Here is a 19,025-nt window from a genome sequence, read left to right on the forward strand (position 1 = left end):
AATATAGTTTATCCAACACCTCAGACACACAACCTAAAGTATTTGGTAATATTTCCTACGCTGTGTTTTCGAGCCACCCGCAGACACTCTAACGACCTCATTATAATCGAAATTTTAAAAGCTGGAAGCACTGGGAAAAATAACAACTTCATAATGCAACTAATACAAATAACCATAATCATTGAAATGCCTTCTGGGAGCAAATTTAATTTCTTTATTCTTGGGTATTTTACTGGTACAAATAAGCAATATTATAGTACAAGTCATTAATGCTTACAATCGATCATACATGATAGTAGTCTTATTTATTTAGAATAATACTGGCATCAGTTCTGGAGGAAAAAGATAAACATCCGGCTGCTCAAAATCCAAACACGAATATAGATTTCTATATTTATTGTATAAGACATTGTGATTCCAATAAATTGGCATGTTCATTACACATATATTGCTTCTCCTTTTTTATTATTATTTAAAAGCTTCAGTGTTGTTTCACATATTGTCATGTCAATTTAAATCTGAATAAAGTGCAATGATTAAATTGATCCACTGGGTGACGCTGCACAACTAATTTGAATTTCGTTGAACAAGGAAGAAAAATATAAAGCCACTTTCACATGACATGTACATAATTATTTATTTTTCTATTTACACATTTACAAACATTAAAGTGGTGTGCGAGATGCTGGCAGTAGTGGTGCACTGTTAGTGACAGTAAAAAAAAAAAAAAAAAAACATATTTACCAAAACTTCTCGTTTTATCGTTTAGTTACAGATTATAAGACTTTACACCGTTACATCGACATTTTTTTCTTAAAATACATGGCGCCACGTTGCTAAGGTGATATGTAATAAATAGTTTGTGCTTTTGGTTGGTCTTCCTGCTGGCCTCATCTACTTCCTGTTGTTAAATATAAATACCACACAACTGAGCCGTCCTCTCAGCAAAATGCTCAGTTAGCAAGAATGGTACGCGACTACAGATGTACAAAAGGTCGACAAAGAACGAAAACATTTGTATATAAAACACTATCAATTATTCCAACCCTGGGGGGAAAAAAACACAATATAAGACTGTACTTGGCTGAATGACAGGTTACTTTGGCCATAACAATATCCTGAAATGTCACATGACACCATTAGTAATCTAACGACAAACCTAAATCAACACGTCCATGGAAACTCGACACCAAACACTTTACTAAGGTAGTGTTTACAGCAAGGTTGTTCGATAATGCCTTAAACTTTACAGTAACTCGTGCTGTCGTGTCCACGGGATTGACAACTTAAAAACCCTGAATATATTCATACAAGTAGTAAAAATGTAGAGGGCCTTGGGAAGCTTTACAAATACATGAAATTTCAGAGAATTACTTTTTAAAGGATGAAATAGTTTGATGTTTAAAAAAGTACTAAAAAAAAAAAGGCTGAGTTTGACTCAAAGGAGCTTTAACTTTGTTCATTTTCATACCTTAATCCCATATGAAACATCTGACAATGTTATTATGATTTTGGTGCTGGGTTTTAGCCCTGAGTGCTTTAACACTGGGTGAAAAACAGTTGTGCTGACAGTGGGAATAATGTGTCTTCACTATTAGATTGTGTGTCTTAGTAAAGGGTAGTGCTACTGTGTACGTGTTAAGTGTTTATCTGTTAGCAGCAGGATTTCTTCTTCTCCGAGGGGACGCTGACCAGCCGGACCGTCTTCTCCTTCTCTCGGTCTTCTTGCTCCTTCAGAATTCTAGACGGCACAATGTGGCATAAATAAATAAACTCTTTCTAACGCATTAATGTGCTGCTGCGTACTTGAACTGGTCTGAAAACGTACATGTGCTCAGCAGCTGTTACTTCTACTAAATCCTAACTTGCACGTGCTGTGAGAGCAGTCACTTTCAATTTCAAATCTCAGTCATTAAAAATTTGTTTAAGAATAATAAAAAAAGGAGGTTCTGTAGCACATTCTAATACAACAGGGGTTGTCAACAATGAAATTTTAAACTAGATTAAATATTTCTCTCTGATGTGATCTCTGGAACCAGATGTGCCTGAAAAAGGCTTTAAATGACCGTTTTTCACCTGGCTAAATGAATCATGGACTCCACCACGTTGTGTCCTGAGCATGCACTGCATTCATAGAAGGTCATCTGACAGTCCTATAAAAGGAGGATGAAAATAATAAAAAAAGAAAATTGGATTTAAGTGACACAAGATAAAAAAAGTGTTTTCAAGGTTCATACATTTGACTTTTAACCTCCTGAGACTCTGCGTCCTCATATGGGGACATAAAGTTCTTCATTCTCAGTCAAGTGACAAAAACCTCATCAAATTCTACAGTTATGTTTCTAATTTGATGTGATGCACAAATTTAATTAATTTGGTCAATAGTAAGGAGCTACAACATCGCTAATCAGCAAGTACTCGTTTGAGGACATTGGGATTTAATCATTTCAATAAGCAGTTTTATATTTTGTCACATATTTGTGAATTTATTGTAATATACAGCGAAACAATCCCTGTGTCCACATATGAGGACATAGTATTTACTACTTCCTGTTCAAAGATGCTTAGTTTTTATACTTCTTAGTTCCTGCTAATCCCAAATACCTTCGAGAAATTAAAAATGCATCACAAACGAAAACTCGGGTCTCAGGAGGTTAAAGAATCCTATACTTGCTATTGCATAAGCAGAAAAGAGTAAATATGCCTCATCTAATAATATTATCTGACATGGAGCTTTCCAGTCACCATGGAAACTGCAAAACACATCAGAGACTAGAGGGATAAAAAAAAAAATCTAATGATAAATAGTTAATGAAATAAAAACAGAGTCATGCTGGAGATGCCTGGATATAATATCCTCACATTTCTCAATCTCTTTTCTTTTATTCCTTTATTTCTGGTCTGACTGACTGATACACAAAGAACCTTCACCTCAGTAGAAAAAAAAAACAAACAAACCTTGGCTAGTCTCTCGCCCACACCTTTCTGAACTGTTCTTTCAATCTCCTTGTCAGTTTTGTTTCCCAACAGCATGATGGGTATGTCCTCACCTGCACCCTCCTGTCAAGGAGGAGAACAGAGAAAATGCAGAGCTGAGCAGCGACTGGGGGGAAAATGTGAAGTAAGCAAAAAAACCATGTGATTGTGGTGTTCCACTGAAAACGTGTTCAGCAGAAACTGCCACGGTCTTACCTTTACACTTGTCAGCCACTGCCTGACAGCTGTGAAAGTCTGATCATCAGTGATGTCATACATCACAACCACACCATCAGCCTTGCGAAAAAACTGCTTGGTGATGCTTCGATATCTTTAAAGGAAAGTGAAAGTCTTCTGTTATTATTTTTTTTTCCCAATTCCCTTGTTTTTACTTGAAAACATCCTGGAAAGCTCTCACCTCTCCTGTCCGGCTGTATCCCACATCTGCAGTGCCACCTGGCTGTTATCCACAGCTATGGTCTTTACACTGTAGTCTATACCTGCACACATAGGCAAGAACTTTGTGAGACAAGTCAGCACATGCTGTGTATAGAAAATATGTTTAGTTATTAGGGAACAATACACAGTCAACTGTACTGTAAAGATACACTCACTTCATTAGGATGAACACTACAGTTCATTAGGTACACGACTAGTGCAAATGAATGCATCTTAATGTAACAGTCTGCACTAAATACCCCCTCACGACATTAATATGAGTTTATGTAGTTTATGCAACAGCATAATAATGGTGATAATTAACAGTGTAACCATTTAGGAATACGTAGGAATAAGACAATATCATGTTTTGAGGATGCATGTCATGTCATGTTTTGATCCAAAAATAGAGGGGACAAGAAGAAGCAAAAGAGCTTATACGACCTGGTACCTTCTTCACAAATCATATCAAACAAATCATCTTTCTTTCTTTATATAATGTTATGATAAACAAAAACATAATGAGTCTTGTACAATAATTCATTTGATAAGACTTAATTAGAGGAAGGATTTGTTTGTGTCTTTTTGTTTTTAAATTCCATAGTACTAGTAGTTTCTTTGATTCTAGAGTTACCCCACAAACCAATATACACATGCTCATCAATCTAATTAATACGTTCTAACTTTAACCAAGTCAAACCAAACGTTTAAAATCTGTGGTCGCACAAAAAGATACTTAGCATGATTTATTATCCTTACTGCTGTTTGTACAGTGCTCTTGTATGTGTTACCTCATATTTCAACACAACAGATCAGCTATGCTAAAATTAGTGTACAGTACAGGGTGTGTGATGCTGTTTGATTCAGGATATGTCAACATTTACTGAGGATTCCAGTTTGTTTTGCACTAACAACATATTTCAAAAACAAACCAAAAGTTTGTATCACAGATCATGTGCGATTTCTTTTTTTGGTATATGGAATTTTAATGCAAGACTTTTTCTTCTGATTCAATATCTTAAAGAAAAAGTCATGTTTTGGGTCGATCGTGAACGACTTCTGCACCTCCGCTCCACAAGGTGTTGCTGTAGCGCCACCTTGCTGTGTGAGGTTTCCTACAGTGGTGACTGAGACAGTCGAAGTAGTCGAAGCTGATGTTTGGAGGCACTTTGGCTTTCAAATAGAAGTAGGAACTAATAAGCTTGTCAAAGAACATGCAGTTTGTAAACGGTGTTTTGACATTTGAGTGGCAAGAACCTTGATCCAGTGTTTCTGTACAAGTGCAAATGGGTAATTTGAATTAATATCGTTTTTTGACTCAGTTTGTTCAATGATTTGTCTCTTTCATCTGATGTACATATAAACAACCTGTATTTTAAGCTGCATTTATAATTTCTTAGTGAAATATGTAGAATATTGAAATATATTATAATATCGCAACAATGTATTGTATAGAATCTGTTGTGAACGCTACACGATACAAAAAGATAATTGCAGCAAGAGGATCATAACACCTATACAGTTCATCTTTACGCCGTATTTCACTCTTTACTTGAACTGCTGATAATACTGTACTCGGAAAACCATTTCTAGTGTCATAACCAACTGCTGTACTTTGGAGCTGTGTAGACAAACACATACCAAGTGTGGTCAACCACAGGGCTGAGTGCTTTGCTGACTTTGTTCACAAGAACTGACAACAGGAGGTGTGTTTGTGTTTGCACCACATACCCACAGTAGCAGAAGTGCCTGGGTGGAAGGAGTCATCACAAAATCTCCGAAGGAGGGAGGTCTTTCCGACACTAGAGTTCCCCACCAGGACAATCTTGAAGAGGCGGTCAGGTGCTGACGGACCACCTCCTTCATCCTGAAAGAACAGGAATTACAGGAGCAGGAATCAAACGTTATGGAAAGTCTTCTTATTCATATGTAGTAGACTAAATTAGTGTGAAGTCCTCTCATTAAGACAAGCAAGAAGCCAAGTAGGATAGGTAGAAAACATGTAAACACATTCTTAAGTTCCTGCAGTCCTTAAATATTCCTAACAAACAGTCGTCCACTTTGCGTCTGCTTACATTCATGCTGGTCTCCTCGCCAACAGGCTGACCCCTTGGAGATGCTGGGGTTTGGCTTTTCTCCATACTTCTATTTGAATGTTGCTGCTGGGCTGATGACGCACGTGGGCAAATATCGCTCATCACCAAGTCTATCTTCTCTTCACCGTCTGAGACTTCCTCCTGTTCGTTACATTCTGGAAGAGGCGTTGGGGGCTGACAGTCGCTAAGCAAGTAGGGTAGGTGGTCCTCCTCGATGGAGATGATCCTCTGGAAGTGCCCTCGTGCGTCTGCTAGGCGAGACGGTCGGCACGAACCGTTCACTTGGCTGTGCGTCACGGAACAGGAGTTCGGCTCCTCCTCGTCCTCACTGCGAATGCAAAGTAACGTTACAGCACAATAACGCAGTGTTGCTGATGAAAACAATCTCCTTAAAATGTGCATTCAGTGTCTCAGCTGTGGATAAATCACCTTTTGAAGACATTTTCATCTGCGTGTTTTACAACAGAGCCGAGAGGCCTCTGCTTCAAAACTGTCGTCTTAGAAGTCTTTGGTTTCTGCAAAGTAAAAAGGCAAAGAATCAATTCCAGGAGCAGTCAAGTTTTTAGCTTAATTCGGAATTGTTTGAAAAAGCACCTGTAAGGTGTACCATGCACAGAGGCTAAATTTTAATAATCTATAAAAATTCAATTGCATGAAACACACCTCATAGCATATGTCCCTTTCATCCCGTAAATGTTTGTTCATTTCCCTGCACAAGAAAAAAGGAGATATAGAAGACAGAGTGAGAACCTCATAATGTGGTAAGTGGTAAAACCCATTATCAGTGCCTATCTTGTTTGATATGCTATATGTGATATATAAAAGCCACAGTAATTCTAAAGCATCCTCATTTTCTTCAGGTGCATTCTCACACAAAAGCCTGTGCAGTACACATTTTCTTGGATATTTATTATATATATGTATTGAAGCACATTCAGTTTGAAATAAAGAAATTGACAAAATATTTACAGACTTAATTCTAACTAATCCTCAGTATTCTTTAGAAAATCATTTGCTATTGATTGGCTGAGCCACAGACGGACATGAGCAGACGCCCTCAGTTTCACTACTGCCACATTCTCCACTTCCTTTTATTTTCTTCATGTCTCGCCTGAGCAAATGGAACAAGTGTTACCACAGTTTTTATCCATACCTCAACAGGTCCACCTGTTTGAGGAGGCTCGCTCGCTCTCTCTGCAGTCCTTCAGTTAGTCTGTATATTTCCCTGTGTTGACCAACAATGCATTCATCATTAGTAAGACTCTATAAGTAAGCAAAGCAGATGATCCTGTGGTTACACGTTACAACATTTGAGAAAACATGACCCCGAGCAAATAAAGACAACAGACATTATCTTTCTTTCTTCTTCTTCTTAGCATCCTAGCATCATAACCTTTGAAACACCATATGTCCGTGCAGTATATAAAATAAATGCATTGTGAATCACCTTGACGAACTTAAGACACAGGAATATGCTTGTGAGTCAGAGCAAACAGCCTACCTCTAGCAGTATGAGTCAGCGTATTGTAAATTTGTAAATGTCACTTGGTGCAGTCATTTCAGTAACAATTTGAGGTCTTGATTGACACTCACTGACACTACAAACTGTGCACCTATCCCTTTGCGTCTGGGGTACCACTCACATCTCCTTCTCGTCATGAAGTCGTGCAGACTGCTCCTGCAGTAAACACAGCTGCTCCTGTGCCAGGTTAAGCTCTTGGCTGGTGTGCTCCAGCTCCCGCGCCAACTCATCATTTGTCTGCTTTAACTTCACGTTCTCCACTTTGGTTTCGTGTTGTTCACTGTGGAGCTCCTGGCACTGACTTTCCAACTGGAGACAGATGGGTAATCATGAAAGAAACTGGGAACGGGAAGACATCTCAGATAAAATACAGTGGTGGAAAACAGTTTCGGACACAATTGAAATGTTACACTCAAATATTGTTTACTCAAATATTACCATGAAATATGAAAACCTTTTTTTGCGTTTCAAAGGTTGTGGCTGCATTAGACAGACACAAACAAATACAAATTATATTTATTTCCTGCACTTCTGGTGGTGATTTTGGCTGAGAATCTGTATCTTCAGATGTGTTTCCTGTGTTAGGTTCTTTGTTTTAAGCCATTTTTGTCTCTGAAGACCTTTCAAATGTACTGGCTTTATGTGGACACGAAGCACAGCAACAGAAAAATGTGTCTTTTATTAAAAAGCACAGCCTTTTCTTTAGCGTATCACTGGTACCAAAACGATCCAGTACTCAAAAATGTATGTATTTTTATAGAACCACGTTTTTAATGGCTGCTTTAGGATGTGTTTAGTATTTTTTGTCTGTGACTGTACTTGAAGACCTAAGAGTGATTCTTAATGCAATATTTCACAAATGCATGTGTCCGAAAACTTTTTTCCACCACTGTAGATAAACAATCAATCAATATCAATATTTCAGCAACTGCATTTCAGGTCCTCATTTGTTGAATACACATTGTCATTGTCAACCTCCTCAGCTTAAGAATGCATGCCTGTTAAATGAACATTTTAACTATCCCCCCACACTGGTCATATGGTGAACACAAGAGGACAGAATGCGTTAGAACAAACACTAGACATCTGACTGTCTATGACGACAAGCTGCCATACGATAATATTCATTACCGTACCGTATGCTCTGTAAACCATGCTAGCAATTACACCAGAGCACGACTGACTGGTTCTTCAAAAACAGGAAACATTATCAGTGAACACTTATCAGCAGTGACCTGTTGATATGTTAATGTGACATGTGCTAAGGTGGGTGACGACCATAAAAAGTCCCTGTTAGCACGACGCTAATAAATTCCAGTTTGTTAATTACGCTTAAAACCATCGCATTCTGTTATTCGTCATCTTGTTTCCATTGCAGGGAGACTCATCTTGCAGGCAACCACTCACCCGTCTCTGTTTCTGGAAGAGCTGCTCCAGCTCCCTCTCCTTTCTGGACAGCTGCTGCTCCAGGTCTTGACTGCGAGACAGAAACCGCTCGTAGTCCTTGAGTAGCAATAAAATAGACACGGAGACAAAGCACAGGGATGAAAATTAATAATAAAATGTATTTGATGAAGTAAAGAGAGGCTTTTACTGTCAGTGAAAACATCCATAATTGTTTTGTACCTGCAGCACAATTCTGTCCTTTTCATTTTTAATTTGCTGCTCCATTTCCTCATACAGGCGCTGGATCTCATCGTCATGCGTTGCTGCTTTTCTGCATTGATAAAATTCTCTATTTGTAAGTGACACAGCACTGACTACACAGAAAAAAGCTTCCTTAAGTAAAGTATTCACTTATTAAAGAACCACTTCACAGCACAGAGACACTCTAAACGTAATTAAGTTCCAACCTTTTACAATGACCAGTAATGAAATATATAGAGGCTCACTGACTTTTTGAGAGCACTCTCCATCTCCCTCTTCTCTTGGTTTGCCTCAATGATCTGGGATGTCACTCTGGCTAGGAAGTCCTCAAAATTGGATAAAAGGTGCGGTTCATCGCGGCGCAGCTGAGCCCACAGACTGCGCACTTCAGCCGGGCTGAGGGGACAGAATTAAGGATGTAAACAACAAATGCAGCTTCGGTCAGTTTGTGTTGACATCTGCAAAATTGTCATTGTCATGATGAAGAACTGAATATGTGATGAAGACATGTCTGAATTATATTTTTATTTAGCAAGGCAGGAAGGAATTATATTTTTATTTAGGAAGGCAAAGAGTTCATCATTCAGTCCTCCTCTAAAAACTAATGGAGGAACCTATGGGGGACCCAGATGCTGCCTCTGACATTATGACAATGAAAGTGAAACTGGATAAACAAATAAATGACTAAACGAGGCCATGGTGTCTGGGAGATCATATAAAGTCTGTCTTTATAAATATTATCCAATTATTCCAGATTTGGTAAAACTTTTCTTTCTGTGTTCTTATTAGATAGGTTAACTTTTCCATTCTTTTCCACTTTTCCGTTTTCAGAGTAGGAGGGATTGGATTTAGCCATCACCTTGTGATTGACTTTTTGCTTGCAACCAAGATAATTTCCACAAACTTAATATCTCTCCCCAAGAAAATGAAATCAAAATTCAAAGCTATTTGAGAATTAAAGACCTTTCCTAATGCCTCTTGAATATCTTTCCAAAATATACTCAACTTGGGACATTCCCAGAAAATACAGTGTAGCGGTTGGCCATTGTCTCCAACACAGGGTGTTAGCACCTTTATAGCATTGTAACAATTACAACAATGGAGGCAGCGGCTTATATACAAGGACAGAATTCATTATTACAGTTAAACCACTGCCCCTGAAATACAAGGTTAAGAAAATGCCTGAAATACTTGAAGTTAAGGTCTATCGAACATCAATATCAGTTAGTGCCGCACAAATAAATCTGATCTAAAATGTCATCAAATGTCTCCTGCTCCAGCCGGGTAAATGCAAGCCAAGAGGTTGTGTAAAACTGGCATTTACTTCCACTACTGTTTTATTGAGCTGCATTTCATTGTTAAAGGTGAGTCTAGTCATGCATTGCGTGTCTTTGCAACTCACAAAACAATGTATAAGAGATGTATAAGAGAGCAATTTAGAGGAAGTTGACATTTATTTTTTAGGTAACTTTGTGAAGGGCTTGTTGAGTGTGAAGTGTGCTTGAAGTACTGAGAGAGGAAGCACAAGAACAATTTGAGTGTGAGTGGAAACTTAACTAAAGTACAGACTTAAAGGAGACACGGACATGGAGACACATAATAATTCAAACTGTACACAAAACATGCAGTACTCACTCTTCAAAGACACTGTTGGCTCCAAGGCTCTCCATAAGCATTCTAAAGTGTTTTTCCTCCTCATCCTCATCTACTCTCGCCATGCTCTCCTCCCACTGGTTTTGGTACAAGACCTCTGGTGGGCACTTATTGGGAGTCTTCTCCACCATCCCCTCCTCTGTAGGTATCTTCTGGCCAAACATAAACTCACCTAGAAATAACTCAATCGATTATAAATGCTGATGATACTAGTGGAAATGTTTAAAGCAGAAAGTGACAATACACACTAAAGCCGGAGGAGAACTCGCTGAGGGTGAGGTATCCGTTGCCATCAGAGTCAAGTGTGTCGAATACGTTCTCCAACTCCTCCGCACTAAGAGGAAGCTTTTCATTCAGTCTCTGTTCAACAAGACACAAAACATAGCTGCTAGTAGCAAGATTTTTCAAGGACATTAACACTACTGTAGCTATAACAACTGATATTTGAGACTGGAGCTCCGGCGCGGTTGATGCTACTTTCTCAAACTTTCAAACCTCACTGTCAAAATTAGCTTCTTATTTTAATCAGAGAACAAATGTGCCCCCTCTTCAGCAAAACAGTACTTCATAGTCATGCACATGTTTCATTACTGACACCTGGGAACTTCCCATGGCAGCTAAAGTTTTCAATGATTGAAAGAAACAGATGGCAGCTGAAGTGACACTGTCAACCACCCTGTAGCACAAGACATTAAGTACATAAAGTATTTGGCAAAGGAGGAATGACATCTGCTCTTAACCAAAAGGTAAATCCACAGAAACAGGACAAGTCAGACGTTCCCAAAACCCCGATCATGCCCGTAACTGCTGGACCAACACAGCCACACCTCTGGGAGCAGCTTGGTTTTTTATGTAGTGTTTACACTGCAGCAAATGTTGACTAAAGCCACTCTGACAATCCAGCGTAGGGACACGAGAAGGATACCATCTGTGGAAGACTATCGGCCGTTCTTATAAAATGTGTTATCTGGGCAGAACATACCCCTTATGTCAGCAAACAGTACAACTGCAAAGCTAACCTGCTGGTGGTCACGGTGTGAAACGTACTTTAAACTGAAAATTCAGTAAACATGTTAATGATAATGTCAGCAGTAAAGCTACATGTAACCTCTTGTGCACTTAGCTGTTATCGTGACAACGATATTTGTCAGATATATGGAAAGCATTAAGAATAACAGTGTAAAGTAATGCTTTTAGTTAAGAGTTTGTAATACTCGATAGAAACAGTCATATCAATAGATGTGACTGCCAATACAATTTCAAAACCATTATGATAAACACCTGATCAAAGCTTACACCCGATGTATTTATTCTCCTCAAAGCGAGGGCGCAGAAGTGCTCCATCAAAGGATTAGCCGGGGTGTGGATGAATATGCAAGGGGCAAGTGAATCTGCACAATAATGCGAGTGGAGGAGATGCATGACAAAGCTTCGCCGTGGCTCTCTGTGTCTCTTTTGATGCCGCTTTGAATAAGGAGTACACGCGCTATCCATGTCCCATTCAGCATCATAAACGAGTGTACGGACTGTCCCTGCACTTTATTCACATTATTATTCAACACAGAGTTGTAATTTCGAAAAAAAAATTAAAAAAAATATGTCATGCCTGCTACTCAGTGATGAATGGCTCCACCTCACACACACTTTATTTGTAAATTTGTTAAATTAATTAAGTAATGATGTGTTCCTGTTGTTTTTAGTATAGTATATACTTGTATTACCTCTAAAACATAATCTACTCTCTCTTCTCTCTGTTAGTTCTGTTTTTCTTCTGCAGGTTTAAGACATTTAAACTTAGCAGGCAATCATCCTTTATCCAGTAAACTCACCTGCATGTCACGTCGGGTGATGAAGCCCTTGTTCTCATTGTCACACATCTGGAAGAACTCATGGGTTTTCTCCTGCAAAGTGTTTTGTCCCAGGTCCCCATTCCCGCTCTTCCTCCGGTCACTTTCGTGCGTATCCGCCTCATCGCCGCCGCCGCCGCCTTGCCTTCGCCATGCGGTCTGGGCCACCTTGCTGGTGGTGGTGCCGGTACCGGCGCATGGAGCGGGAGAAGCTGCCATGGTGAGTCCGCCGCTAGAAGAGCGTCTCCTACGAGCTTCACATGAGCCACGCACAGACAGATGCGTGGAGGAAAAGGATCACAGAGATGTCGAGCCTCAGGCTGCTGAACGTGCGAGGCTTTCACCAATGTCAGCGATTGTCATCTCTTAGCAACCACCTCTTTAATTAGTTGGTGAAACCTATGAGAGAGAGAAGGAGAGTCTTCAGTTACAGGCCCTCGTCTAGTGAATACAATTTAAAACAACGATGATAATAATATAGTTGTGCATACTGCAATAAAACCTTATGAGCTGTTTTAAATTGAATGCCATTATAAAAACTATATGTTGTTTAAACATGATAAATCAGAGAAAATCTATACAATAAATTAGTATTTTCCTCTGATTCTGAGTCTGATTTAGATAGTGTGTGTTGTACACCTGAAACAACTACTTTACCTTTAGGGATGGTGGTCCCTCCTCAGACTAATGTCATCTGACAAGTAAACACAAAACTGAAAAAAAAAAGGTTGTGGTATGAAGAGGGTGGCCTTGTCTGCCTGGAACTATTGACTGATATGACTCTCTTAGCAGCGGGTTCAGTGCATACAGCGTGCACTGGTTTGCAAGACCGCCTTCCAGTTGTGCACAGCGAGAATGTTCAGTCGATCCATGAGCAGTACAGTGCGTGCATGGTGACCTATGCAAAGGAAGATGCATGAGACTAGATGCAACACAAACGGGAGAATACAGACGTAAGCAGGCAGACGGACAGACGGGCGAGTGGGATCAGGAAAACAATACACAGACACGCACACATATGCCTTTTAAGCCAAAGACGGGCTACGAAGTGAAAGAATACGTGCTCTTTGAAACATACGTTTAATACAAACTGTATTTCATATGCATGTAAAGCTCTATCAAGCCTCAATAATGCAGATGCAAAACTTGCATTTATCTCTATTTCAATAAAGCTCTTTAGTTATTAGTCTCAGTATTTCTATGCACTTGTGAAATATAAGCTATGTATATGAATGTATCACGCTTGAAAGTTTGGGCCTGGACATTGCGCAAGGTCTTGCGAGCATGACAAGCTTCACGAGACAAATGAGCAACCAACTAGGAAAGGCTCAGACACGAGGGAGGAAATAAGGAGGGGAAGTAAGGGGAAATGATGTTAGGAAAGAATAATGTTGTGCTCTTGTCCTAATAAAACGTCTTGGGTTTACGCCTAATTTAACACTGAAGTGTACGTGCATAACTGTGAAGGTAGCGACATTCCTGGTCAAATTTAAATCAGTTAAACAAAAGTTTACCACTAATTGTCTCCCCTCCCAAGATACAAGGTTCCCATGGTGGAGCTCACTGCTTTACATACATATATACTTTATCTCTTTCAAGGCTAGACGTGCAACAGCTGTTAGAGCTACAGCAACATTTAAAGCAAACACTGTGGTTAGCACTACGAGGAAACAAATTTAGCTTTTGCTCAATTGTGTAACCACAATAGGTCTCAAGCAATAGAAATTTCTATTGCCATTTCGCACTCTTGATTAAGCTGCAACAAATTGTAATAGTGCAATTTTGTTTTTGATTCATCACCACAACATTTTGAATGGCACAAGTACTTGCCATCTCTCGGTCATGTCTGTACTCAAGCTGAATATAAAGTTGGATTACACACTCCCCGACAACTTCCACAAAGAAGTTGAGCAGCAATTAAATCTTCATGGCACTAAAATGCAAACATTGTGCCACGATTAAAAGAAAATGAGCGTGAGAAACAGAGACTGAAACAGTCTTTATGCAGCATGCTGCCTCTTCCTTGTTTCCTTCTAAGAAGCGAGGGTTAGGGGTAGAACCAGAATAGGTACTTTCAGGTATAACAAGTTAACTCGTCATACAAGAATTTACTCAACTTTCCATTAGGAAGTAGTCATTTCATCATATGAAAACAAAAAAGACACCTGCAGCCTTCGGGGTGGAATAAGAGCTGACACGTCAAATACTAGATACACCTGTTATGCGATTCATCGTCTTTGCCCAACAGACTGTAGCACAATGTGAACTTTATGGAAACTGAGGGTCACTAACTAAGACAACACCATCAGCTTCGCAAAACACGTGTAGCTTCACAAGACAAAACTTACTTCTCGATATTATGACACTTCCTGTGACGGATAAAAAACGTCCCCAACTTTGCAGTGTTGAGTAAATGAACATTTTATGCTTCCTCATAGCGACTTTAGCAGACTGGCTTTTGCAAACGTGTGGCTCATTCACAAATTATTAAGAGAGTCAGAGGGCTGTAGTAGCGGGCAGGGGTAAAGATAAAGTACGTACCGGTGAATAAAAAAACTCGTATCCGCTTCATGAGAGGTTCACTGTTTACAAGCGTCAACTGCAGTGAGTGGGTGAGTGAGTGCAGGAATTTGAGTGAGTGAGCGCAGACGTAGCAAAAAAAAAAAAAAGAAAGTGGAGGGCGGGACTTCGGAAAACTGGTAACCGTGGCAACGCTAACACGGAAGTGAACGAGCTGCACGTCAGTCAACGGTTAAAACCCCAGTTGTAAACAAATATTTTTCAGTCTCCATTAACAGTTTCATTGCATTTTTTTTTGCTCATTTTCTAATCACGTAGTTGAAACTGTCCTCCATATGTTTTTTGAATTTCCTGCATGCAAAAAAGTTCTGGGCAGATTTAATTCACACTTTCTGCAAACTCTTAATAGAACCCACTCATTTGATTTCAGTTTCAATATGTATATTATTTTATGTTTGTGCTGATGTTTAATTGTTTTTTGTATATGTTACATTTTCAATAATAATAAAATTAAAAATAAATGGAGGGAAGGACTTGGCAAACTGGTAACCGTAGGAACGCTAACACGGAAGTGACAGATATAGATAGATACTTATCAGTCCCACTGCTCAGGCCCCATTAATCGTTAAAATTAACACCTCTGTCTGTCTGTCCGTCTGTCTGTCTCTGTCTGTCTGTCTGTCTGTCTGTCTGCGAAAAATAAGAGAAATTAAATATTTCCTGGGTCCTCTTTGCGTTATCATCCCGTACCTTTTTGTCCATATTATTTATCTTCTGTGCTTATATTTAAACTGATTGTTGCATGTTTATATGTGTATATGTATATTATTTTATGTTTGTGCTGATGTCAAATAGTTTTTGTATATATATCACAGTTTTCAATACTATTTGGTTTGGCGGAAAATGAAATAATAAGCCTAGACAAAATGTATGTAATCAAACGTCTCATAATTTTATATTCACTGTTTCAAATTTGCAGACTAACAGCCAAATATTATTGTTTTTAAAGTCATAATGACGCTCTACTTAGAAAATATTAAAGAAAGTTTCAACCCCAAGTGACCAAAACAAGAAGTTTGTGTGAAAAATATAATATTACCTGAACTTTATTCAACATTGGGACCTTTTATTTTGTTTTATTTCCTGATCCCAATCATTTTTGCATTGCTGTGCCTTTCCTGTATATATTTTGTCAATAAAAAAGGGAAAAAATGAAGCAAAGTGGGGCAAATATTTAAATTTCTTCTTCTGAAAGTGGTTATCAGGTGGAAAGATGCAAATTTCCAGTTGGTGTGGATGCACACATGTTTGTGTTGTTGTAGTTACTGTTGAAATAAGGAAAATAAAAAATAAAAAACCCAACAACATCTGAGCAGGGGTGTGTCATGTCCTGCAGGAGAAGGAAGTAATCAAGACTGGCAGTGACTCTCTGAGACAAAGAAACAGGTTTTGCCTGAAAAGAAATCTTACATCTGCGTGTTTGGACAATGATAAACTACGCTGTACAATAGCATACACCGATCAGGCATTACATTATGATCACTTGCCTCATATTGTGCTGGTCTCCCTTGTTGGATCCAAAATAGTTGTGACTCACCAGAGAATTGACATGGGGTGTCTTGTGGTGTCTGGGAACACAACGTTGCACAAAGTTGTTAGTGGGGTTGTCTTTGGATCCTATGGGTTGAGGGGCCAGGTCAACACCTTGTCTAATGTTTTTTGTTTGTTTTTAGTTGCTCCTAAAGCGTTTTTGTGTGTGTGCGTCTCTGTCAGGCTGCATCCTGCTAGGGATGGCAATGTTGTGGCTCATCAGTTTAAATTTTACACTGTATAGCCTGCTTGCTAATGAATTAATGTATGAATAAATGAATGAATGAATTGTTTCATTCAAAGTATAAAATAAAACATACTGTGAGTATGGTGCTACTTATATTCTACAGCACTATTTAGAAATATATACGTAATATTTGCGCATTTATATTAAAGTTGTTGTTACTTTATACATATTTTTTATACAAAAAAAGATATGAGAATGTGATGCGAGGGCCAACTGTGTACTGACTAGTTAGAAGTTGCTCCATCAATTACATTACCCTGGTAAAATATCACAATAATCAAATTATTTTTTACTACATAGCGCTTATAGGGACAATTTACTCTAGATATTATTAAATACCTTCAGCAGAAAACAGCAACTAATTGAAATTTTACTTGTAAATGAGTATCTATGAAGTAGTTGGCAAATAAAAAGCTTTTTTTTTTTTTTAAAAGGATTGTTGTGCACTTGTAGTACCTACGAAACACAGATGAGGGCAGTGTAGGATGTGTTATGGATCCACTGAGATCAAATAAATAGCCTTTCAACACCACTTTTTCCGTCATAAAGCAGGAAACGTATGTTTAATCAGCCGCTTTTATGCACGTTATTATTAGACTTATTGACCTTTCAACATGCTGTAGCAGCTTTTAGCCTCTCCATCTGGCCTGTTATAGAGCCTAATAAATGGCACACATGATTTTGGACGAGGCCTGAAAGCTGGTGGGTCTAATCTGCAGGGGGAAGAGTCTCATAATGTACCATAAAAAAAGTGTCTGTACAGCAGCCAAGCAGGTGTAAAAGCACTCTCCCAGGCCGCATTTGTCACAGTTTCCCATTTCACGGGCTGGAACTACATGGATGTTCCACATGTGTGGCAGTGACGAGAGCCCTTGAGCTTTAGCCATCTCCTCTTCAAGTTGTTTTTGAAAGGCTGATTTGCAGCAAACAGATGCATGTGAGGCGGCGCTCCAGTTGAGATTTCAGAGCCAGATGTGTTTACACTGTTGGACACTGAGTAATGATCATTAACACGGCGCACATTGCTTGCATGAGTGACGCAGACAAGAGCAATAAAGTATTTAATCCTTTTTTCTTTTTTTTCAGGGTGGATTTGAAATCTTGTATTTTATTGCAATTTTATTATCTCTAAACAATGTACGAAATAAAAAGAATCGTCACTGTCCATTAAAATGTCCACCGTTCTCATCCATGGGTTTTGACAGAAGACTGCAGCCTGGCTGTGAAGCCACTACTATAAGGCCTCTGGGAGCCGTTTCCACCAGTGCAGAGGCGAACCTGACAGCGTATGCAGCCAGTGTCACCGCACCGCTCTGGTTTAAGGCCTCGGAAGAACTGACATCACACTTGGAGAGTTCCACTTTGCTCTGCATCTCAAAGTATGAGGGGGTTGTGTGTGGTTGGGGCCCTGGAGTCATCTGTGCCACTGCTTCAGTGGTCTTTCGGTGTCTCTGGTATTATGTGGCCATGATCATAGATATACAAGTGGCTGGGAATGTGGATGTGAGTTTGGACAGCTATTCCTTTCGAAGCCATGGCTTTTCCTGCATCTTTGCGGCTAAGGCTTGGGGCTTTTGTTGTCTATAAATGCTCGTTTGTGCTTTAAGCCTCTGACTTGAATTTGTCCCGGGGAAAAACCGAAGGACCCTGTAAAACTTCACAGAGATCTTTGTCATTTCACCTGTGCAGTTTTGGTAAACAGCTGAAAAGTCCCATCTAGGGCAGACCAACTTTGAAGGATTGTTGTCATCGACTGTACAAGGACTCCAAATTTAGACCACTTCCGACAGCTGTGATAGAGTGCATTTGCTCTTGTTTTCATCTACACATTCCCCAATGGCACTCTGGGTTCTTTTTTTTTTTCCTTGTACCCCTTTTCTTAAGGTTCACTTGCAGTTGTTCTGTCTGGGCCACAAGATGATTTTAGCCTAGTTGTTTTTGAGTTCAGTGCACGTCCGCATGAATTTTGTACTTTGAGTATATAACTCAAACATTAGAAATTATTTCAATAAAAACCTTGAAAATGAATGCAATTTTAGACTTTAAACGACACACAGCTTAACTGCAGGTACACTGTTTCACTGGGACCTTTAGGTGGCACTCTAAAGTGTGACAAAGTGGAAGAATGCAACTGAGCATCTGTGGACTTAATTTAGGCAGAAAATTTACATTAATGATTTGATGATGATGTCCCACAATGGGGAAATTGCAGTTTGCAACAGCACACATAAGGGCATAAAAATAACAAGAAGAAAGAGTGGACTGTGTAAAAGATAGATAATGAGATAAAGAAATATAATAGAATAAACAATATACAATTATATACAAAAAGTATTGAACTGCAAACAGATAATGATTTTTAGAAAATAAATATTGTATAGGTTTGTACACAGTACACGGTAAGTAATGGTGAGAGTGTTGAACCTTGAGGAGTAATAATATTGCACATATTACGAATGTTCATTGTGGAGCTTCCTTCTGTAACGCTC

General features: G+C 39.0%; 1 protein-coding gene across 4 annotated transcripts; it reads right to left on the minus strand.

Moving 5' to 3' along the window:
* Positions 1 to 448: 448 nt before the first annotated feature.
* cracr2aa (calcium release activated channel regulator 2Aa) lies at positions 449 to 14,809 on the minus strand. Of its 4 annotated transcripts, none has more exons than XM_047596243.1 (19): positions 14,721 to 14,809; positions 12,837 to 13,077; positions 12,162 to 12,578; positions 10,581 to 10,692; positions 10,315 to 10,504; positions 8,929 to 9,075; positions 8,659 to 8,749; positions 8,440 to 8,535; positions 7,154 to 7,341; positions 6,664 to 6,735; positions 6,174 to 6,219; positions 5,940 to 6,025; positions 5,490 to 5,838; positions 5,146 to 5,281; positions 3,395 to 3,476; positions 3,193 to 3,307; positions 2,959 to 3,060; positions 2,077 to 2,153; positions 449 to 1,741 (listed from the first exon to the last, which is right to left on the minus strand). In XM_047596243.1, exons 3-19 carry the CDS (start codon positions 12,396 to 12,398, stop codon positions 1,654 to 1,656), a joined length of 2,214 nt encoding a protein of 737 aa, XP_047452199.1. In that variant the 5' UTR covers positions 12,399 to 12,578; positions 12,837 to 13,077; positions 14,721 to 14,809; the 3' UTR covers positions 449 to 1,653. The 4 variants fall into 4 exon arrangements, with proteins under 4 accessions (XP_047452199.1, XP_047452201.1, XP_047452200.1 ...); XM_047596245.1 differs by having other exon boundaries at positions 12,837 to 12,892; positions 14,721 to 14,796; XM_047596244.1 differs by lacking the exon at positions 12,837 to 13,077 and having other exon boundaries at positions 14,721 to 14,806.
* Between the last annotated feature and the right edge of the window lie 4,216 nt (positions 14,810 to 19,025).

Source organism: Mugil cephalus, chromosome 10 (genome assembly GCF_022458985.1).
Source record: "Mugil cephalus isolate CIBA_MC_2020 chromosome 10, CIBA_Mcephalus_1.1, whole genome shotgun sequence".
NCBI classification, from domain to species: Eukaryota; Metazoa; Chordata; class Actinopteri; order Mugiliformes; family Mugilidae; genus Mugil; species Mugil cephalus.

Coding starts and splice junctions, on each gene's coding strand:
- cracr2aa (XM_047596243.1), bottom strand. CDS start 12,398: ATGGCAGCTTCTCCCGCTCCATGCGCCGGTACCGGCACCACCACCAGC. Junction 6,736..7,153: donor CTTCATGACGAGAAGGAGAT/GTGAGTGGTACC, acceptor TGGTCAACACAG/GGAAATATACAGACTAACTG. Junction 6,220..6,663: donor AAACAGGTGGACCTGTTGAG/GTATGGATAAAA, acceptor TTTCTTGTGCAG/GGAAATGAACAAACATTTAC.